At 32.1% G+C, this 24,437-nt stretch overlaps 2 protein-coding genes across 4 annotated transcripts in view; one reads left to right on the top strand and one right to left on the bottom strand.

The window, feature by feature from the left end:
* Positions 1-21,810, top strand: part of LOC141449003 (carboxypeptidase B1-like) — a 27,567-nt gene extending 5,757 nt beyond the window's left edge. The window contains exons 3-8 of one of the 3 annotated variants that reach the window (XR_012455289.1): positions 1,672-1,962; positions 15,212-15,299; positions 17,532-17,734; positions 17,929-18,013; positions 18,327-18,540; positions 18,640-18,896. Coding sequence is in view for 2 of the 3 variants with exons in the window: in XM_074117976.1 (XP_073974077.1) it covers positions 1,672-1,962; positions 15,212-15,299; positions 17,532-17,734; positions 17,929-18,013; positions 18,660-18,847 (855 nt within the window). In the remaining variant the exon portion in view is untranslated. Of the gene's footprint in view, positions 1-1,671; positions 1,963-15,211; positions 15,300-17,531; positions 17,735-17,928; positions 18,014-18,326; positions 18,541-18,639 lie in introns of all 3 variants that reach the window. The other 2 variants (XM_074117976.1, XM_074117977.1) reach the window with 2 other exon arrangements.
* On the bottom strand, positions 20,614-24,437 carry LOC141449006 (transmembrane protein 208). The gene is made up of 4 exons (XM_074117982.1): positions 24,273-24,437; positions 23,370-23,506; positions 21,951-22,035; positions 20,614-21,876 (listed from the first exon to the last, which is right to left on the bottom strand). Exons 1-4 carry the CDS (start codon positions 24,435-24,437, stop codon positions 21,739-21,741), a joined length of 525 nt encoding a protein of 174 aa, XP_073974083.1. The 3' UTR covers positions 20,614-21,738.

The raw sequence follows: 24,437 nt of genomic DNA, 5'->3' as shown, positions 1-24,437 counted from the left end.
ACATTAAAAATGCCGGATTGGTTGGCGCTACCATTACCGTCCTGTATATATAAAATTGAAAGTGCTAAGTGGGACCCAGGGACTGAGTTAGGTAGTCTAAGTATTACCAGTTTAATGATGTAACTTATAAACAATAAAAAATTAAACTTTTATTACATTACCTTCAATTTGTAAACCTGAACAAAAAAATGTTTCAAAACAAAGCAAAACTCTTGCAAAGAAAAACAAGACTGTGGTAATATCCTTCAAATATTTTCATTGCCACTTTCTAATTGCTATTTGCAAATTATATAGGCTTTATTTTGTGAATATTCAAATCAGTAAATTAGTATTGTAAAAATATATCAAATTAAATAAAAATAATAAGATAGTAGACATTCGTAAATTAAAGAGCATTAAAATTTAATTGACGGAAATGGATTCCAATTTATTAACATTACCTTTCCACAAATTTGCGCCTTCTGCAAGCACCAATTTCCTAGTTAATGCTAATTAATGTTTTTGGAATATTGGCAGCTGACAACTACTTCCAAGAAGCTCAAATTTCTCCAAAAATTTTCGTGATACGAAGATGTTTTAGAGACTAGTATTTTGAATTAGGTTTTAGTTTCTAATTGGGTTATTTGCTACCAAAGTTTAGGTCAATGAGAGGGGTTGGCCTCTTGAGCGAACTTTGAGCGTTGAGGAGATACTTTCTGAACCAGAAGTTAAGTTCTGCAGGCGTTTTCTTGGGATTTTCAGGGTGACCGACAAGCCTTTTTGGTGCAGTTCATTGCCTCAGATAGTAGGATGCCCCTCGCATCTTGTTCTATATTATTCATTGCTATTTATCAGATGTTCGCCCTCTTTAGGTTGTTTGTTAAAAGTATAATATCATCCTGAGTAAATATTATAACTTGTGAATGCACTACTTGTGTTATCTAACTTTTTAAGAAGACAACCTGAAAATCTGCAAAACTAGATCTAGGTTGAAGCTACATAACATACTATAAGACATTAATTTCTTTACTGCTTCCACAACCAACATGACATACAACATTTCGGAATTCAGATCCTAGAAAATTCTGAGCTTAAGTGTATAAAAAAAGACTTGCAGGAAGCTCAACCCTTGAAATCTGAATAGACGCATACCAGACCGCGTTGACACTAAAGGTTGTGGTTAAAATACCTAAACCGTTAGTGCGATTTTATTGTGTAGCTTCAAGTATTTCACGATTTTCTCAAAAATATTTCCAAAGACAATTTTTAGAAACCGGTCTATATGTACACAGCAACATTTTAAGAAAGAAAATCAATTTCGGAGGGTATTCAAGGGAAGTACGATCACAAGCATCCCTCTAAAGTGGCGGCACAGCTTAATCTAAAGTTCTATCAACAAAGTTATTTTGGCTTGATTAGGGCACCAAGTTAACAAAAAAACAATAGACCAATTTCACAAATTTCTGCTTTTATTTTCTTTTTTCTTTTAATTTTCTTGAAAACTACTTACTAGTTAATAACTTTTATGAAAACTTGAAATCTTACTTCAAATATTTTGATCTGCTAATTTCATTCAAAAAAATTATGAACCAGAGAAAATTATCAAGATTTATTTACTACTTAATAAATATTTCAATGAATATAGATTTTTGTGATAAGAATTTAAATTAATAGCATTCATTTTAATCATAGGTTGTCGAATACTTAAATCAGTTATCGGATGAAAATAGTTGCGAACTAATTGTACTAGGAAGAAGTGAGGAAGGCAGAGAAATATTAGGGGCCAGAATTGGTTCTTCGGATGCCAAAGCTGCAGTTATAGAGTCTGGGATACATGCTCGAGAATGGATAGCCCCAATAACTGCTTTATATATAATCAGCCAGATTTCCAAAGATCCAGAAATGGTTGACAATGTACAATGGATTATCATACCAATATTGAATCCTGACGGTTATCATTACTCATGGCTTGATATCAAAAACGTAAGTATAATTACGTAATTATTAATTCATATAATTAATATGAATCCATCGTTTAAAATAGATAAATAACCACGGCCTCACTTTCCTGCAGGCTGAATGTTTGAATAATTCAGTTTATTCAAAAAAGTGATTTAATAACTAATCTTCTAACTTTGCTGGAAAAAAACTCAATTTAGCGCTCCATTTTTTATTCAGAAGAGAAATAGCTTTATATTGTAGCCGCATATTTGTGCCTCAAAAACTACATAAATAATGTAATATGTAATATTTATTAAGTTTCGACCAGTGGTAATTTTTGTTTTAGTCAACTTCTGCCATCCGACACTCCGGTAGTATTGTCCACATTCTGGAGATCGTACTTAATTTAGAAATCTGAATGCTGCCTTCTCCATAAAATATTTTGTTTTGAAAGCATCCATTTATCTTTAAATTTATTTGTTCATTCCGCACAACCTAAAGTGCACCTATGGCGATACATAGTACCTTGCTTTGGAACATCTGTAGCTTATTCTATTTCTTTGGAACATCGGTGCGGTTTCTGAATTCTATTAATAGGAGCAAAAGTTGAGTAGTTATTCGAATAGGAAAGAGTTTAAAGAAAGAAGATAACCCGTGAGATGGAATACTAAACTGATATGCTAGCAAAGTCCATTCCTATCTATGCGATAATTAAGAACATTACAAAGAAAAATTAATTTGCTGTTATATGACTGATTTTAAGGAAAGACAAATGTAATTTTGACAAAATATTATCAAAATCTATAGAACATGATTAAGCGCGGTAAAGAAAATAACATACATTTGAGGAAGCGATGTTGACTTTTTTTAAAAAGAAAACTGAGTAAAGCATACCTATTTACTTTGCCATCTACTTAATAGTTAGTTTGGTAGCCAACTGCAAATAACTGAGCCTAATATTTAAAATAATCTGATATTATGGCAAATGAGGTTTTCGGATGTGATTAAGAGATGAGACTATTTCTCAAACAATGTAACTCATTCAGGTGGATTATATTGTACCTTAAATAAAATCCAGCAGTGCATTGTATTCAAGTGAAGTAGAATGCTTTATTTACAAATGTAATGATGCTAAACAGTAACTTGAATTTTGGATCAGGAAATTTGTAAGTGAAAGGTTTTAGGGTTTTCTCTCCAAAAATTTAAATCGTAAAAATGTTGTGGAGCCACTTACATAACAAATTTTCCCTTGAAACTTTAAATTATATGTATGTATATACCTATATGATTGTATCTAAAACATGTTATGAAGAGTTTAAGAGTTTTAATCATTAAATGATTGTTACCGTTTATACGCCTAATAGTTCCTGAGATAATAATTTGAAACTTACTCTAATTGTTACGTTTTTGAGTGATGCTTTAATTGGCACCAGCAGACACTCCAATTTCTAAAATCACTCCTCTTTCTCATCAGTCTGGTGGAAACATGAAACATGAAACAAGAAGAAAAATTATTTCTCTACTGTTGCGCTTTTATTTTTATCTCAGTTGAAGTTAAAGAAAAAATACAGTTTTCCAAACAAGATTTCCCACTTACATCACTTAATAAGAAATTGCATGCCACCCGTCTTATGAAATAACATTAAAATAATAAGAAATTTTATGTTTAAAAATATATAAACATGTACTTATTCATCTAGTAAATCTAGTGTTTTCATTGTAAAGCGGCTAATGGCGAAACTGGAGTGCTGTAAATCTACACAACAAATATTCTCTATTGTTTTCATTGCACGATACAAAACTGCATGCAAATAGATTCCTGTTACAAACAATAAAATTGTTCTATGCAGAAACTGTAATAATCCTCAGTAGAAATGAAACATGTCCAACCAATCTATTACATCACTCAATACAATAAATTATTATTTTATTCAGGTATATCTAATAAATAAAATGTTATTAAACTTTGTTGAAAATCAAATTATTGTTAAGGACTTTTGTTTATTTTTATAAGGACCTTTTATTAACGAATTTTTGAAAGGGATTGTTATCATAGAGTGTGATTTGTTTAGGGAATCACAAGGAACAAAAGGTGTATTGTGTAAGACCTAGGCATCAATATCTGTGTTTTTACAGCTTCATAGCATCTGGGGCTAAGATCGCTGAAGGACTAGTCTACTAGGCTTAGAGCGAATGGTTATGTATGCATGACAAGATCTTTACAAATAAATTAGATTTTTCAATAAATCATCTGTTGAAGTAGTACAAAAGCGTTAATTAGTTTTATAAGCATTTTATAAAAATTATTTAAGCCGGTCATAACCATGTAATTATAACCAGAAATTCAGATGAATTTATTTATTGATATGAAACGGGTTCTGCACTTCAAGGCACTGCAGCAAAGTGGCTATTTGTACAAACGGCATGACATAACAAAATTGATAAAAATGAATTAGATACAAAATCATTCATTTGTAATTCATGAAAGAATAACATCTAGGTTAATTTTAAAATGATGATTAAAAAATAAATCAAATTTAAATCAAATGCCTTGAACAACTTTCTTGACACTAGAATTATATAAACAGTTCATAAAAATTCAATGTTCATTATTTAAAAGTTTCTCTGTAAGGAGGTCATACAGCGCAGATCCGCAGTGCTGGAGTTTAGACATTTCTATGTCTTGACTAATTTTAATAAACACTTTCTGACCTAACGATTTCATTTCGTTTCGCTTTTGCATTTGATTTGACAATCAGTCTTTTCAAAATTTACAAAACCATTAAAAAATCGTTGTATACTTTTCTTTTTCAAAAAAATGTAAGTATGCTTTATCCTTTAAAAATAAATAAATAATTATAGTACAATAGAATCAGTTACATTGTACATTGAACGTACATTGTAGGAAAAAACATTCTTCATCTCAAAGTTAATATCGGGTCCTATGTTGTCTATATGAATGTATGTTGCGTCAAATGGCTTGTGAACTTACGTAAGTATGTCCAAAGACAAATTCACGTTTAGATGCCCATAAAAACGATAGCTTCCCAGAAAGGAATAAAGAAAATTTAAACTTTTTCCATCAAAAATTAAAAGATTATTTTAATGTCAAATAAAAGAAAGAATAAACTATTAGATAGATATAAAGTTAGTAATTTCCATGAAATATATACATCGACTTCATTAATAATCATATTGTATATGGTAACGATCCTAAATGATATATAAATGGAAGTAATTCGTAATAAACTTTCGATTGCAACATGATACTGTACAATTTTGTCATCTTCACAGTAGAGATTTCTTAATCAAACAAAGCCTTTGCCGGTATTTAATTTAAAATAAGCGAAAGACGAACGTTTAATGTTAATTTTCGTAAGAATACTGCAGTGGAAATCAAATCTTGGTTATTTTCGCTTGTAACGAACCATCCTGGAACGAAGTCCTAATAATAATAATAATAATATCTTTATTAGGCCAAATTCCAAATCAAAAATCTCCTTAACAAGAACTTACAGTTTAAAAAGTTAAGAGCAAGGGTTAATTAAATATCAAGAGATACAGATTTCTACTTGTTTCGTCTCTGTTGTCTAGTTTTGTGGCCAAAGCTAAAATATGCATAAAGGGTAGCCTTCTTTTGGAAACTGAAAGGCAAAATACAACGGAAAAATACCTAATTGGGTTCCAGTTCGTCTAGATTTCTACTTGTTTTGTCTCTGTTATCTAGTTTTGAGGCCAAAGCTAAAATATACATAAAGGGTAGCCTTCTTTTGGAAACTGAAAGGTAAAATAAAACGGAAAAATACCTAATTGGGTTCCAGTTCGTCTAGATTTCTACTTGTTTTGTCTCTGTTATCTAGTTTTGAAGCCAAAGCTAAAATATACATAAAGGGTAGCCTTCTTTAGGAAACTGAAAGGTAAAATACAACGGAAAAATACCTAATTGGGTTCCAGTTCGTCTAGATTTTTACTTGTTTTGTCTCTGTTATCTAGTTTTGAAGCCAAAGCTAAAATATACATAAAGGGTAGCCTTCTTTAGGAAACTGAAAGGTAAAATACAACGGAAAAATACCTAATTGGGTTCCAGTTCGTCTAGATTTCTACTTGTTTTGTCTCTGTTATCTAGTTATGAAGCCAAAGCTAAAATATACATAAAGGGTAGCCTTCTTTAGGAAACTGAAAGGTAAAATACAACGGAAAAATACCTAATTGGGTTCCAGTTCGTCTAGATTTCTACTTGTTTTGTCTCTGTTATCTAGTTTTGAAGCCAAAGCTAAAATATACATAAAGGGTAGCCTTCTTTAGGAAACTGAAAGGTAAAATACAACGGAAAAATACCTAATTGGGTTCCAGTTCGTCTAGATTTCTACTTGTTTTGTCTCTGTTATCTAGTTCTGAGGCCAAAGCTAAAATATACATAAAGGGTAGCCTTCTTTTGGAAACTGAAAGGCAAAATACAACGGAAAAATACCTAATTGGGTTCCAGTTCGTCTAGATTTCTACTTGTTTTGTCTCTGTTATCTAGTTTTGAGGCCAAAGCTAAAATATGCATAAAGGGTAGCCTTCTTTTGGAAACTGAAAGGCAAAATACAACGGAAAAATACCTAATTGGGTTCCAGTTCGTCTAGATTTCTACTTGTTTTGTCTCTGTTATCTAGTTTTGAAGCCAAAGCTAAAATATACATAAAGGGTAGCCTTCTTTTGGAAACTGAAAGGTAAAATACAACGGAAAAATACCTAATTGGGTTCCAGTTCGTCTAGATTTCTACTTGTTTTGTCTCTGTTATCTAGTTTTGAGGCCAAAGCTAAAATATACATAAAGGGTAGCCTTCTTTTGGAAACTGAAAGGTAAAATACAACGGAAAAATACCTAATTGGGTTCCAGTTCGTCTAGATTTCTACTTGTTTTGTCTCTGTTATCTAGTTTTGAGGCCAATGATAAAGTATACTTAAAGGGTAGCCGACTTTTTGAAAACGTAATGTAAAATACAACGGAAAAATACCTAATTGGGTTCCAATTCGTCTAGATTTCTACTTGTTTTGTCTCTGTTATCTAGTTTTGAGGCCAAAGCTAAAATATACATAAAGGGTAGCCTTCTTTAGGAAACTGAAAGGTAAAATACAACGGAAAAATACCTAATTGGGTTCCAGTTCGTCTAGATTTCTACTTGTTTTGTCTCTGTTATCTAGTTTTGAAGCCAAAGCTAAAATATACATAAAGGGTAGCCTTCTTTAGGAAACTGAAAGGTAAAATACAACGGAAAAATACCTAATTGGGTTCCAGTTCGTCTAGATTTCTACTTGTTTTGTCTCTGTTATCTAGTTTTGAGGCCAAAGCTAAAATATACATAAAGGGTAGCCTTCTTTAGGAAACTGAAAGGTAAAATACAACGGAAAAATACCTAATTGGGTTCCAGTTCGTCTAGATTTCTACTTGTTTTGTCTCTGTTATCTAGTTTTGAGGCCAAAGCTAAAATATACATAAAGGGTAGCCTTCTTTTGGAAACTGAAAGGTAAAATACAACGGAAAAATACCTAATTGGGTTCCAGTTCGTCTAGATTTGTACTTGTTTTGTCTCTGTTATCTAGTTTTGAAGCCAAAGCTAAAATATACATAAAGGGTAGCCTTCTTTAGGAAACTGAAAGGTAAAATACAACGGAAAAATACCTAATTGGGTTCCAGTTCGTCTAGATTTCCACTTGTTTCGTCTCTGTTATCTAGTTTTGAGGCCAAAGCTAAAATATACATAAAGGGTAGCCTTCTTTAGGAAACAGAAAGGTAAAATACAACGGAAAAATACCTAATTGGGTTCCAGTTCGTCTAGATTTCTACTTGTTTTGTCTCTGTTATCTAGTTTTGAGGCCAAAGCTAAAATATACATAAAGGGTAGCCTTCTTTTGGAAACTGAAAGGTAAAATACAACGGAAAAATACCTAATTGGGTTCCAGTTCGTCTAGATTTCTACTTGTTTTGTCTCTGTTATCTAGTTTTGAGGCCAAAGCTAAAATATACATAAAGGGTAGCCTTCTTTTGGAAACTGAAAGGTAAAATACAACGGAAAAATACCTAATTGGGTTCCAATTCGTCTAGATTTCTACTTGTTTTGTCTCTGTTATCTAGTTTTGAGGCCAATGATAAAGTATACTTAAAGGGTAGCCGACTTTTTGAAAACGTAATGTAAAATACAACGGAGAAATACCGAGTTGGCTTTCAGTTCGTCTAGATTTCTACTTGTTTTGTCTCTGTTATCTAGTTTTGAGGCCAAAGCTAAAATATACATAAAGGGTAGCCTTCTTTTGGAAACTGAAAGGTAAAATACAACGGAAAAATACCTAATTGGGTTCCAGTTCGTCTAGATTTCTACTTGTTTCGTCTCTGTTATCTAGTTTTGAGGCCAAAGCTAAAATATACATAAAGGGTAGCCTTCTTTTGGAAACTGAAAGGTAAAATACAACGGAAAAATACCTAATTGGGTTCCAGTTCGTCTAGATTTCTACTTGTTTTGTCTCTGTTATCTAGTTTTGAGGCCAAAGCTAAAATATACATAAAGGGTAGCCTTCTTTTGGAAACTGAAAGGTAAAATACAACGGAAAAATACCTAATTGGGTTCCAGTTCGTCTAGATTTGTACTTGTTTTGTCTCTGTTATCTAGTTTTGAAGCCAAAGCTAAAATATACATAAAGGGTAGCCTTCTTTAGGAAACTGAAAGGTAAAATACAACGGAAAAATACCTAATTGGGTTCCAGTTCGTCTAGATTTCCACTTGTTTCGTCTCTGTTATCTAGTTTTGAGGCCAAAGCTAAAATATACATAAAGGGTAGCCTTCTTTAGGAAACTGAAAGGTAAAATACAACGGAAAAATACCTAATTGGGTTCCAGTTCGTCTAGATTTCTACTTGTTTTGTCTCTGTTATCTAGTTTTGAGGCCAAAGCTAAAATATACATAAAGGGTAGCCTTCTTTTGGAAACTGAAAGGTAAAATACAACGGAAAAATACCTAATTGGGTTCCAGTTCGTCTAGATTTCTACTTGTTTTGTCTCTGTTATCTAGTTTTGAAGCCAAAGCTAAAATATGCATAAAGGGTAGCCTTCTTTTGGAAACTGAAAGGTAAAATACAACGGAAAAATACCTAATTGGGTTCCAATTCGTCTAGATTTCTACTTGTTTTGTCTCTGTTATCTAGTTTTGAGGCCAATGATAAAGTATACTTAAAGGGTAGCCGACTTTTTGAAAACGTAATGTAAAATACAACGGAGAAATACCGAGTTGGCTTTCAGTTCGTCTAGATTTCTACTTGTTTTGTCTCTGTTATCTAGTTTTGAGGCCAAAGCTAAAATATACATAAAGGGTAGCCTTCTTTTGGAAACTGAAAGGTAAAATACAACGGAAAAATACCTAATTGGGTTCCAGTTCGTCTAGATTTCTACTTGTTTTGTCTCTGTTATCTAGTTTTGAGGCCAAAGCTAAAATATACATAAAGGGTAGCCTTCTTTTGGAAACTGAAAGGTAAAATACAACGGAAAAATACCTAATTGGGTTCCAATTCGTCTAGATTTCTACTTGTTTTGTCTCTGTTATCTAGTTTTGAGGCCAATGATAAAGTATACTTAAAGGGTAGCCGACTTTTTGAAAACGTAATGTAAAATACAACGGAGAAATACCGAGTTGGCTTTCAGTTCGTCTAGATTTCTACTTGTTTTGTCTCTGTTATCTAGTTTTGAGGCCAAAGCTAAAATATACATAAAGGGTAGCCTTCTTTTGGAAACTGAAAGGTAAAATACAACGGAAAAATACCTAATTGGGTTCCAGTTCGTCTAGATTTCTACTTGTTTCGTCTCTGTTATCTAGTTTTGAGGCCAAAGCTAAAATATACATAAAGGGTAGCCTTCTTTTGGAAACTGAAAGGTAAAATACAACGGAAAAATACCTAATTGGGTTCCAGTTCGTCTAGATTTCTACTTGTTTTGTCTCTGTTATCTAGTTTTGAAGCCAAAGCTAAAATATGCATAAAGGGTAGCCTTCTTTTGGAAACTGAAAGGTAAAATACAACGGAAAAATACCTAATTGAGTTCCAGTTCGTCTAGATTTCCACTTGTTTCGTCTCTGTTATCTAGTTTTGAGGCCAAAGCTAAAATATACATAAAGGGTAGCCTTCTTTAGGAAACTGAAAGGTAAAATACAACGGAAAAATACCTAATTGGGTTCCAGTTCGTCTAGATTTCTACTTGTTTTGTCTCTGTTATCTAGTTTTGAGGCCAAAGCTAAAATATACATAAAGGGTAGCCTTCTTTTGGAAACTGAAAGGTAAAATACAACGGAAAAATACCGAGTTGGCTTTCAGTTCGTCTAGATTTCTTCTTGTTTCGTCTCTGTTGTCTAGTTTTAAGACCAAAGCTAAAATATATATATAAAGTGAAGCTGACTTTTGAAAAACGTAATATAAAATAAACGGAATAATACCGAATTGGCTTCCAGTTCGTCTAGATTTCTTCTTGTTTCGTCCTCCATTCCTCCAAATTTAATCAAAAACGAGCCAAGATTTACAGAGTTATTAGTAATAATTGTTTTAGTAGGGCTATACAAAAATGAAGCTAACTCCTCTTCCATTGCATATACATCTTTGAGACCCCCCAAAGGCACATCTACATGAAATTTCAAATCGAATGACACCTCATTCATGAAAATCAGTTCGCGCGTTTAGGCGCTACGCAGTTTACAAAAAAGGTAATAAGAAGAAGAACAAACAAAATTCTGAAAATGCCGTTTTGCCCAATTTTTGACGACTTTTTTCTCGAAATCTATTAGAACTGGGTTGTTTCATAAAAATGCAGTTATTAATGGAGGATTTGCCCTATATTATAACAAAAAACTGGTAAGTTTAACCTTTTTATAAAAATGGAAAAGAATTGCTAAAGTTGAGATTTTTCCACATTTTGCTTTTTCGTATGATCAACCTTTATAACAACTCTCCTAACGAATACACTATACATACCAATATACAAATACAGAGCTTCTAACTTGAAATTCATAATTGAGCTTGGGTTTTAGTTGCTGATATATTTTTTTTTGAGCTTGAGCCTTTACCCAAAAAAAAAATAGAAAGTATGAGAAGGAAGCACTTAGAGGACACTAGGACCTCAAAACGTTGGAAGACCAATCGAAGATCTTGCTTTGCTGATCTTGCTTGCTTCTCGATCGTAATATTTCTTAATATTAGGAACAGATTGCATTAGTATAACTGCCTTTATATTTATATCTTTATATATTATTTATTTGATAGCTGGTGTAATTACATTAGTATTTACTCTAATACAGCCATGACCTTCGCATTGTGTAATTCTAACAATCTATTTCAACAATAAATTAATTTTGGAAACTAATTTAGAAACCAATGAGATAAATTTCGTCTGTACAATAAGATAAATTATTTTTTTCTAAGTATTTTGGACCAAAAAAATATAAAATGCCTTAAAGATTCACCAATAATCATCAGCCTACGTCATATTAATCAGGGGGCACGGCCCCAATGTTTTGATTTAATTAGTTTATATTGAATAGTTTAATTTTTAGCCGTGTTTACTAACAAAATATCACTCTATTTTTTTCCATGATGTGCAATAAAAAATGATGCAATACAAATAACCTTAAAAATTAAACCTTAGAGCTAAAATTACTAAAATTACTTTGACTAAATGAGATATTACAATTTGTTGTTTCATTATTTAAATACAGATACTTCTATTTGCTGCAAATAGAAGTAATATCATTCTTTACATTATTGTATTTGTTTTCTTGCGGTTTTTTTTTTGCGTTTATTGTGCTACAATCAGCGCGTTAGCGCTATAAGTAACAATGATACAATAGAGCAATAAATGATAAGTAATGAGTGGAGAAGTTACCCAGTGGTAACACTCCCAAATATTGGATGGTTAGTCACTCTCTTCACTGGAGAGGAGATCACGAGGCCACTGTCTTTTAAGGCGTCTTGTCGGGTTGTCAGGAAGAGTTCTAGAAGAAAGATTTTTAGCTAGAGGATTTATATGAGATTGCAGGTTGAAGTGGAGTTTTCTGTATCTTGTTTTAGCAACTTGTGTGACGAAAGGAATGTTAAGATCAGTGTGTATAGTTAGGTTGGAGACATAAAATGGAGCGTGTACAATAGTTCGAAGTATTTTAGATTGTAGAGATTGAATCCTTTGGAGATGGGAGCGTTTGGTTGAACCCCACAGCTCTATTCCATACGCCCAGATGGGTTTCAAAATAGAAGTATAAATTAGTCTTTTGTTGTCCAGAGAAAGTTTTGATCTGTCGTCTAAGAGTCTTTTAAGTAGTCGATAGCGTCTGTTCAGTTCTGTTCTTTTAAGTCTAGTGTGGTGGTTCAAAGAAAGTTTTTAATCTAAAATTAAAAATTAAAACAAAATCTTCCTGTTTTTAGAACTTTCACTCTATTTTTTTATTGCTAGCTTGGTTTCAGTTGACGCTTTATCGCCTTATATGCATAAGATCTACGCGATTTAAAACATGGTGGAGTATCTAGAAAATCAGAGTATTTGGGATAACTATATCAAAAAAAAATCTTGTGCGAACTTGACTTCCTCTTATCGCAATTTAAGTAAATAAATTTTCCGGAAAATTTGACATGGTCGCAATATTTTCTTTTCCAAGTAATAAGAAAAGTAATTTTTTTGTTTTAACCATTCGATTATATTTCTTAGTTATATGTGTCTAAAAGCTTCAGAATTATAAACATTGTTACATTATTTCCACAAATCCACCTCTATGAGAATTTCTCAAATTCAAATTATTCTAAAGAAACATAAATATCCGATAAATCTTCAGCCGGAAACATTACTAAATGAATTTCTTTCATATGAATTAATTTTTTAATTGAAATTTCTGAAATATCATTTTTTACAAAACAAAGCATCCTAGATATTTAGTTGATACTCTCGCTTTACTTCATTAAAAACGTGGATTTTTCAAGGAGCAAGATAGAGATGTGCTCTTACGCACCTCGTCCGCTAAATCTTAACGAAGTATCATGGATGTTGAGTATAGTATTGTATCCGATTGCCAGGCTTAGCCTTGGATGTTATTTATAAGAAATGTAATAAGCAAAGCTAAACTCTTCGCAGACGAGACAGTTTTTCTTAGTTTTTGTAGATACCCTTTCAATAAAGAAGAGGCATTTCCTTTCTAATCACAAATTCTTCAAAGTATACTAAGTTGGAGATTGCCACAATCAATACAAACTCGAAAAGACTATGGAAGCTTGCAGTTCCTTTGTTTTTTTACGGCGTTCTTTTCCCATGATAATAATTTTAAACCTTGATTTTTCAACTTAATTGCTGAATATAACTGCTGTTTACGTGAGTTTGTAATTACGTACTATTCACATACTAACTTGCATTTTTTTTTTAATCTTTAGATTAGGTAGCACAGGCACTCTTTATAATCCAATTAGGAAAAACAAAAAAAAATAGCTCCTGGTAAATTCTAGAACATGTCACGCCATCAGATCCAATTGTTAAACATATAATCAATGTTAACCGCCATCAGATCCAATTGTTAAACATCAAAACATTTCAAAATATGGTTTGAAAAGTTCCTCTCCAAGTTGCATGATCCTCTGCCATTCTTCCGTCAGTCCATATCCTGCACATCGTCTCCTCGAATGATTCCTCCATATCAACTTAGACTTCCTCTTCTTCTTCGATTATCCAACTCGCTATCCCCTGTCATCCTAGGTAATTTTTTCAGACTAATTCTCTTCACATGTATGAAACATGCTATGGAACGTCGCAGACCCTTTTGATCTTTATTTTCGGAGCCTTTTTCGTCAGTTGGCTCAGTTTCAGCATGGGATTTCTGTTTTATGTTTTTGGATTTCGGTCAGAGTTTGACTGGCCATTTGAGTCTCTTTAATAGAATAATCTATTTGAACATAAGGAATATTTATTGCCGAATGTCCCGTCTACAATTTATTTTTAATAATGTTGCAGGTCCATCTCTTAAATAGATTAAATTTCTTCAATTGCCGACAGAAGATTTCTTTCTCTTCTGCCTGAAACGCTGAAAGTAGTGGTAGTTAAAATTGCCACAGATAAGTGCCAAAAATCTTTTTATTGCCCGGTGTTACATAAATTGTTTGGATTTTTATAAAGAGTGCATTAACGCTTTCTTGCTAATATTGTCTGAATCTACACGAGCTTCAATCTATAAAACTTATGGGACTAAGTTGATTCTGAATTTTCCAAAAAATGGCATTTCCAACAAATTACGCCACCATAAATACAAAACCAGAAAACGATAATTTCTCAGTTTGAACCAGTTTTTTTAAAATAAGAGAAAGATTTTAATAAGCTTATTGGCAAGAGATGATCGAGCGTTCCATTAAGAGTAATAATATTAAATTATTAAATGGCTTTAACATACTTTATTACAGCAACAAATTAAAGGGGAAATATTGTGTGCTTTCCAAATAAACATGGAACGCATCAATATAAACTTTAATGGTATTCTTTTTTTCGTATCGTTTGAACAAAGAAAGTTACTGCCAATGACCATAATAATCACTGATCACACTATCAACGTTAATTCCTCATGCATCGAGGTAACTTGTAAAAAAACTCATCAAGAGTAACCAAACTGGACAGAAAATTTAATAATGGAAGGAAAAATGGAAACTAGCATTGGTTTTAAATTATCTACAGTTCAAGAACGACGCGACGTACACATTACCAAACGAAGGTTAACAAGATTGGTTTTGTGTAATAATTTCTTTTTTTAGTTTCGACCTATTTTGATTATACTTGAATCCACTTTTGAATATTAATGAAGCTTACAAAACTATATGTTTTTATTTTAAATCAGATTCTGATTTGGTTTTATTCCTATAAAAAAAAAAGTTCTGTAGGAAAAGTTCATATTATTGTCCTTTACGTATCATTCACTGACAAAAATTGAAACATTTAACTTGGAATCTTTTCTACTGAGGAACTATTCTAAAAGCTTTCAATAATAACAAATAAAACAGTTTTTTTTATTTGAGATGAAAAAAGATTTTTTTCATCAATAAATTGCTAATAATGTCTAAAGAAAGGCCTGCTTTAGTAAAATAAAATAAAGAAATGCCACTGAATTCAGCAGGCTATGCGCCCTATACTAATCAGAAGTCCTGTTTAGTCCTGGGGAAGTCCTGCTTTGAGTCCGCCACAAAATGTTTTCTAACTGGCGAAGCTGAATGCATATAATATGAATTAATTAGTTTTATGTTATTTTATTTACAGAGGAGCTGGAGAAAGAACAGATCCAAATCTGAGGATTCCCATTGTATTGGAGTAGACATAAATAGAAATTTTGGCTTTCAATGGGGAGGTAATTCTGTAAATTATCAGTTAGCAGAGAATTATATATTTATTTTAAAGTATAAAATATTTCCAAGAAAAGATAAGATATTTTAAGAATTCCAACCGTCAACGAGTTTTCCTAAATTAACTTAATATTTGAGAACATATATTTTTTTTATTTATTAAGTAGAAAGTATATTTTCACTCTCCTTTATTTTGAATATCCCAATTGACGGTAATTTCTAACCCTAGTAAAATATTTTGACCATGGTCCTGGAACTTAAATAATATTTAGGAGATTGATGGAGAGTTATTAAAATTCTAGGTTTGGGGAAAGTGGCATTACAGTTGCCCATTTCCCGAACCCAGTAGACTGAAACTAAACTAAATTTTACTAAATTCTCGTTAAAGGACTTATCTATTTTACTTGAAACGTTTTTCGTAAAATTTTTTAGAAAGATATTCGAAGTCGGTAAAGAAACTGTTAACATTTGGGTAAATCTGTTTTCTTTAAAGCTTCAGATTTCACTTCTTGAGATAATGTGACGTAACATCAAAGCTGAATAAGAAAGAACTGATTTTTTAATTTTCTTTTTAGAATTTCTCTGTAGATAACTAAAAAACTTGACAGCTCTAATATTATTATTAGATCATTATATAATATATTTTATAGTGGCTACAGCTGCGGCTGATTTCGATATTGTATGTATTATAATGTTTAACAAATGGCTATAACTATAACTATTATATTATGTAACTGTGGAGTATTTACAATATATAAAACATCTGAGAATATTAGCTAGCGCACAGGGCTCTTTTCGTCGGTCTCTGTACAGTGTTTAGTCGTTACTGTTCATCAACGGTCAGGGAACTGTATGAAGCTTTTAGGAAGAGAAGTTATAAAAGCCGGTAGCTGGATTCGGACCCGGGATCTCAGCGCGGAAATCCAATACGCTAACCATTTAGCTGATTCCCTTCCTTATTATTATTATTGTGCAAGGTGCATGTCCTGTTCCTAGAAGGACCGCAGCCAGAGAGGTTTGTGGTAACATCAGAGTACCAAATATCTCACATCGTAACTTCGTGATAGAAGAAGCCTCTCATAGAAAAGCCAAAACGGACAGGTGTGTTACAGGTTAAATAATTTCTCCCTAAGGAGAAACGTTCCTAAGGAAACGTTTCTAAGGAAACGTTTTATCAACCTACCTAGCCCATTAAGGTGGCTAGTCACCAAAATAATCTGGATCTTTCTATGGTTCCTATATCTAAAGATAGTGCTTAAAATAAGTGTATTGAGCTGTACTTAATTTCTGATAAAGCTTTCCAGGATTAGTCGTGCTTTCTCCAAATCCATCACTTAATAGCCGTTGGCAATCTGCCAACTTTTTTAGCGCAGCCAGGATGTCAGAGAAAATGAGAATCTCCTTATAGCTTTAGGCCCTTCTTAAGTTCTCTTCTGTAAAATTGTTTATCGCATAAATTTCACCCCGGAAAACTGTGGAGTAACAAGCAAGAGATGAACCAGATGGATGGGTCAGTGAATGGTCCAGTTGTGACCCAGTATACTTGGTCATTAAATCACTTGAGAAAGACACTTCAAAATTGTAACTTAAGATAATGCGGTCCCTGCTATTCTTAAAGCCGAATATGGGTCGACCTTGTTTTCTCCATACTCTGTCCAATGACGTTATGTGTCTCCAATGTCCAGAAGAAATCAACCTATTCGCACTGTTTGTAGAAACAGAGAAGCCAGTCCCTGTAACATTTCGAGAGAAAAATACATTTTAGAAATCCTAGCCAATCTTAAGTCAAACCCTAAAAAAAGCTATCCAATAATCTATATGATTTAAAAATTCTTTTGTTGTATAGTTTGGTTCTGTTGTTTTAAGTAGCCCTCTAAATTGGGGTAACAAATTTCCGTAGATTTCTAAGCAGAAGCAACGCAAAGATGTATCTTGTGTAAAGATTTTTCTACTTATGTTTCTGAAAAATAAAAGTATAGATATTCTGAGGAGCCTACATTCGTTTTCTAGAATTTTGTTCTTCTTAATTCTCCTTTATTTATCTATTTTCATTTTAGGTTTCTCCTCTTTGGTAGTAATTTATTTCACATCTTCAAGTTAGATTCTGTTTAATTGGTCTAATAATTTAAATTAAATTGAAAATATTCTTATAGTTCAGCCTTAAAACAAACTCTTTACGGAATATTTTACTTTTTTTACCAAAAGTTACACTTATAAATGATCATTATCATTGGTAGGAGAATTCAGCTGTACAGATCATTGTAATGAGGATTATCGAGGTGAAGAAGCCTGGAGCGAACCAGAATCTAGAAGTATCAAATACTTAATAAGACAACTAGGACCAAGTTGCGCTCTGTATCTTAGCCTGCACAATTTCTTGCAAAGCATAATGTATCCTTGGGGATACTCTAAGCAACCACCTGAAGATGCCATCGATTTGGTACGTTGTAAAATATATTTAAAAAAAAATAATTGATATTAAATTTTAATTCATTTCCCTAATATTCATTTAGGAATACTCTATCCTGTAATTTCCTGCTTTCATTTTAAATAAAATAATACAGAGTTTATCAAATAACTTTTTTTTTATTTAAAATTGTTCATTTAACCAGCTAATATAATTTTTCTTTATAGATACACTTGGCCACTGAGGCGCAGACTGCTATTAGAAACAAATACGGCACTAGATACAGAATTGGGCAATCGTCATATATAGATAGTAAATATTTTTACATTTCCTATCAGTAGTAATATTAATTTGAGTTTTAATTAGTTGCAGTAGTTTAATTCACAACTCATGCTGCCCAACAAAAAATTTAGGGGTTAGTATTTTTATTTCCTTTCACCACAAGCAAATTACCTTCAAACTTTGGTTTTATACTAAAAACCATTCCTAGTTATTCAATGTTCTTTCTTTTCTAAGAACTTGATATTCGAATATTTCTGCCCAACGCACAATAACCTTTTAGCGTAAGAAGAAGAAGATGAAGTGTACCCCCAAACTAACAATAAGTTAATCTTTTCACTTGCAGGCATGCAATGCTAATTGCAATACAATTGCAAAAATCTAGACAAAATTACAACTTAACTCCCTATCAAAACGAAGCAGAAAGTATATTTCAGCCATATTTTTTTACTTTTTACCAAGCTTACGACATACGGACTAGGACATCTTCAGGGTGTGGAATCAGTCACCTAAAACGATGAACTTACTCTCTTTTTACTTTTAAACATACTGAAAATTAGGTAGGTTTATGTTTAAGCAGGTTTACTCAACATTTTAACCAAATAAACATAAAAATTATTTCATCAACTTAAAATTAATTAAAGAACGTTCATTTTCAGTTATATCAGTTATATTATAGGATTAACACCAGGATGCAGCATAGACTGGGCAAAAGCAGAAGGAAAAATTAAGTATTGTTACAGTATAGAACTTCCTGGCCCAACTTACAGATTTGAAGTGCCGCCTAATCATATAGTGAAGATAGCCAGTGAATGTTACGAAGCAATCAAAGTTTTTAGACAGTCGATGTCATATGGGAAGATTTAATTATTACGTTCAAATTAGCAATAAATTCTTGTTTTTTTCGCGCAAATAATACTTAATATTTTTTACTTAAGAATAAATTTAAGAAGTATTGTATATATTCTTTACTAGGTGACAGCCACTCCCCGCATTTTAAGTTGCTTTCACAATAAATCTAAAGTTAACTTTATCCTGCCAATGTTGATGTTTTCGGTTGAGAATTATATTCAGTTTTAACCACCGCTAATCTTATCAGATGCTTAAAAAATAATTCTTTGGGTCAACTCAAACAGTATTTGTTTAGCAGAGTTTCAAGTTTAGTTATACACATATAATGTATACATATACACAGATATGTTTACACGTAGTTGAGACATTGAGCTAGAACTCACGTATGGGGTTCGGTAAACCAAACAGTGGCTCACCTATGCAGTGCGCCTCTTGATGTTTCTATGTGTGCTAGGATATCAGCATAAGTGTCTACTACTACAAGACTCTCAGGGAAGCTAAAACTCCTAAAGCTAAAACAAGTGGTGGCAACTAGTGTTCATAAAAAGCAGAATCAGACTGTTAAACCAAGATCGAGTATGAATAAGTGTCCTATAATAATGCTTTCAGTTTCAGTACATCTATTAGATACCTCGTACAGGTTGGAACAAGTTAAAGGAAACTTGCATAATAGCTAGGCTGTGAATACATATATTCTATAATCTTCAACATGGAACAGTATTTTAAGAGAAATGATATTAAGACTGATTCGAAAAAGTGACCTGACCGCACTCGTCTACATAGATGTTTTAAGAGAGGATGTGCACGAACCAAGCTTCCCAATAATAAAGAAGTTAGTGTAGTAATTATATTTATATTGATTAGGTTTAGGTTAATACTGTCTGAACCAAGATAGTTGATCAAGGAATCAAAGCAATATAGGATAAAAATAAGAATACACAGTTAAAACATGTACCGTTAACAAAATTTGGAAATTAGTTACATTATTTGTAGTTCAATTTCAATCGTTGGAATATATTCACTATTTATTATTTCATTATGATGATGACGACGATTCTTATTATACGTTTCACTTTGAAGGTAAATGAATAGAAAAACATTTTTCTGTGTCATTTTAAAAATGGAGTAAGTCAAATTATATCAGTACCAATCAAGGGGCACACACATTTTTTGAATTTAAGAGCGTCGCTAGGGATAGGAAAAAAAACCTTAAAACTGAGGAAAAAATCTCCTACCACCTATTTTACTTGTTTTTATTAGTTCTAATCCTGAATGATTGAATCGACCAACTTTGAATAAGGAATTTCCCAAAACTGTTATGTAAAAATGTATGAATATGAAAAATTACAATTAGTTGATGCAATTAAGAAACTGTCTTTATCATATTATTGAATAAACGACAACCTCTAACGAGAATTATCCATTTTTTCAGCATCCCTGAAGAAATTCCAACCAAACAATAAAAGTGCAATACCGTACCAATACGTAAGGCCAAGCGAGCTTTTGTACAAGCATAAGCTTATCTAAAGAAATGTTGCAACCAACAATCGTGAGTTTAGCGCAAGCACAAGTAACTACACCTTACATTTACCCTCCAAAATTAACTGTTCACTTACTCCCTAGTTACCATCCCTAATTATGGCAAAACTGTGTGGTAGAGAGACAATTTTACTAGGGGGCGCTAAACCAACGGAAAACACTTAAGTTGATGTCACTTAAGTTGATAATAAAAACCATTACATCTGAAATTTAAAGACTTCTATAGGAGAAAGAACTTAAAATTAGAAAACCAAAACAAATAATTTATTATTAATTATATCGTCACTATTTACAATAGCTACTAGGGAATATATATGTATTTTACAACTGCAAATAAATTGTTCAAATGTTTGATACGGTTGCAAAAATTTACTGAAATTATTATTCAAAATAAAATTTATTTCACTATAATTCTTGGAAAATAGTTAAAAGTGAATAATAAAACAGAAATCAATCAATTTAATTTCAGCAAACTTAAAGGATACAGTAATTCATTCAGAAGTGAGGCCTCGTCTAAAAAATATAATGCTTAAATTATAAATGCAAATAAATTTTTATTTTATTCCTATTCAAGGACCTTCGTGGAAAACTTTTTAAAAAATACCTTAAATACCTTAAAAATAAATAAATAGAAATTAATAAATGACATCAAATATTCGAATTTATCTTACAAACATGAATCTCCCCAAATGAAAACTGCCAATTCATTTGACAGAAGACGATTAAAAAAAAAGGTTTTGTTTATTTATTTTTGCTTGTGCAGTGAGCAAGCAGGATGTCCAATTTATGCTTCCAGTAAAAACTCTCGTGCAAAATTTTAATAATTTCCCAAAAAAATTCTATCCAATAAAACCAAATTTTATTATACAAAACCAAAACATTTAAAGCATTGCAAAATAGGCTCCAAAAATGTTGACAGTTCATAAACAAAACTGTAGAAAATTTGAAATTTCACATATACATATACTAATTAATAAAAATAAAATGTACTTAAATTCGTAATATCAAGAAATATTTAAAACAAATTAAAGAATTAAACTTAAATATAGGGTAACGGAGATTTGGGAGCGAAACATTAATATCATTAAGGCGCGCGAAATTAAAACATTAATAAAATGTTAAATAAATTCTACCCGGACGTTTTGATCATGAAAATGGACTTCGAGTCCATCACTAGCACCAATAGAGCCGCTGACACACTCCGCTTCAATTACAACATTAGGGAGAAGTACCTACTATAGTGTTATAATTACAAGTACTATAGTGACTGACACAAGGTGCTTTGGACCTGAAAGAGGAGCTATGAGCTCATTTTTTCGGACTAGCACACAATAGTTTTCTCATTAATATAGTAAAAATAAATATCTCTAATGTTGCTGCTGTCTTCTCATTTTTCTTTCCAATTTCTTTTGTTTCTTTTCATCTACTTCTTGTGGAGGTGCTTCTTGGAAAAAGTACGGTGAAAGAATATTGACCCATAAAATATAAAAACCTCTTCCAGGAGCCTGACACAAAGTGAACAATAAAAGAGAATTATATAAATACATATTAAAATAGATTTCTTGTTATATAAACTTACCAATAACATCAAAAGCCAGAAGTAATTTGAAATCAATGACAAAAGCTGCGAACCAGCAGTTAAAATTATCATATCCTTTACGTGCCTGTAATGAAATAATTGAATTATTTGACTGTAGGGAACTACGAAGGACCTTATTAACAGAACCAACTAAGTAACACAACAGCTTTAGAACTGCTAACTTTGAAATTCAAACAAGAAGATAGGTACTGTCCTAAATAGATCACTGAGCAACTCCTATTAGTATCTCAAATCCCATCTAAGGTACGATAAAGAATTTATTATTTTAGATAGTTTTTATGAACGAATTATTAAAAAGGGAACAACTAGGAATCAGAGCTGCATGTAAGCAGCTCCTCCACTGACGCTGGCACTTCTGCCCAACCAATGTTCTTCAAACTAGGAATTCCAGCAAAGCATACGATATTCAATGACAATGTGGCAGAGCGTTTTGAAAGTCCAATTTAGAAAAAATAGTACCTACTTCGCGGGTACTAATTTTCTTAGAAAAAAATTCAAATTAAATGATGGTTAAATAAAGACCAAGTTTAAAAAAACAACCCAGGGCTACAACTGAGAAAAGTGCAAAAGCGGAAAGCTTCGGGTTAGAAGCGTCAACAGTATCAAATCAGAATACAAATTTGAGCTTGCTTCAAATTGGAGAACTCAAAACAAGCATATCAAACAAAACTTCAGCAAGTCACGATAGGTTCCTAACAGAAAGTAAAAAGAAGTTATTTTTTCATTTTTTGGACGCTCTCCTTATTGGTTATTAACACGCATTTTCACATGCTTTGATTTAATTCAGCGTCCAGTTGTAAAACAAATTTTGTATTAAAATTTTCGCTCAGTGGTTTCGCGGTTACTCTAGTGGTTGCACACACTCATTTGTTGCAAAACTTTTTTGGAGAGCTTACACGAAAAAATTAGTTTGAAAAGTGGGTCATTTGTCTGCAATACTGCAAAAGAGACGAATGACTATGTTCATTAATCTCTATATGATCGCGGAGGCCGCTGCATAACTATAAATAAAAACAGGTCTTTAGTTTTAGAAGATCATTTAATCCTGCTTGCTTGAAAAATTTGACTAATTTGCTTTAGTTATATTCTCATTAAATTAGATTACACTAGTACTATCAAAAGGAACGGATTAGCTCAGAGAACTCTCAAGCTGAGTTTACGGGTTCGAATCTGCCTAACCTTAAGATTTCTCTTCTAGGAGCCTCTTACAGCTCACAGTCCAGTGTACAAATTCTAATGACCTAAGACGCCTTAAAAAATAATAATAATAATAAAACTAATCACATTACAAATAGTGCTCCCACTAATTCTAAAGTTGGCAAATTAGTCAGAATATATTAATCTTTATGTAGAATATGTATATACACTTTCTACGTTTAAAATATTAATGCTACTTACTCAGCAATGCCACCAACCATGTTGAGATCTACTCCTGAATCTAGAATCTGGCCATTTTCGGAAAATTTCGCCTTAGCCATATAATGCATAAATTGCAAACTGGCAATATAAGCTACAGATGACATGCAAAACAAAATCTAAAACAAATTCAAAAAAACCTTAAGTTTAGGAAATGCAATTGACAATAAAATTTATTTCAAATTACCAGAAGATATTAAACAAATGATATGTGAAATAATAATTGAAAAGTTATATATACCACGCACCAACTTGTTAAATACGAATGATTTATGTTTAGAAGATGGTTTGCAACTCAGCCTGACGGGTTCCCAATTTGTTACACGAAAAAATATTAGTAGGCTAACTTGAATTACTTTAATAAAAAAATAAAAGTATTGATTGATAATCAGATTCTTCCAAGAATTCACGGGTTTGTTAGGAGTCTTAATAAAACTCGTATTTTCCTAATTGCCAAACGTTTTCGCACGGATGCTTTCATTAATGGCTGATACGATGTGGACATAAATTTGGGCCAGATTTTTGGTAGACAGAAAAAAAAAGGTTATCAAAGGCCTGTGCCTAACAAACCAGAATTCAAAATATAAAAGTAAAGTAATCGCCTACTTTTTCAGGCGGGGCTTTACGTCCAACTACCAATTAGGTGTCGTGGACGGATGCGACTAGCAAACATACTATACTGTAATTTCTTTTATTAACCATTAAATAAAATACAAGGCCTAAAACCGGGAATCGAACCCAGTACCACAATACATAATAGCTCTGCAGGTCTCGAAATTCAAAATATAAAGAAGAAAGATAAAAGGTGAAACAAGAAAGCGAAACAGATGTTTTAAGAACACAAGTTTTAAGCAAATGAAGATATATTTTAGATAATGTACTTACTATATAGAAAGCCGTAAAAAATTCAAAAAAGATACACATAACAGTCAAGTAAACTGCATTCGCTCCTAGAGCCATGGTGCGATAGAAATTTAACGTCTCATAGTTTTCTTCTACTATTTGCTTTTGTCCTTTTGTACCTTGCTTTCCTTTGTGAGGCTTAAACAT

The sequence above is a fragment of the Rhodnius prolixus genome, unplaced genomic scaffold, assembly GCF_049639745.1.
Source record: "Rhodnius prolixus isolate KJV_2025 unplaced genomic scaffold, Rpr scaffold_2, whole genome shotgun sequence".
Classification (NCBI taxonomy): Eukaryota; Metazoa; Arthropoda; class Insecta; order Hemiptera; family Reduviidae; genus Rhodnius; species Rhodnius prolixus.
The sequence above is the reverse complement of the archived record's forward strand: the minus strand, read 5'-3'. Positions and strand labels throughout refer to the sequence as shown.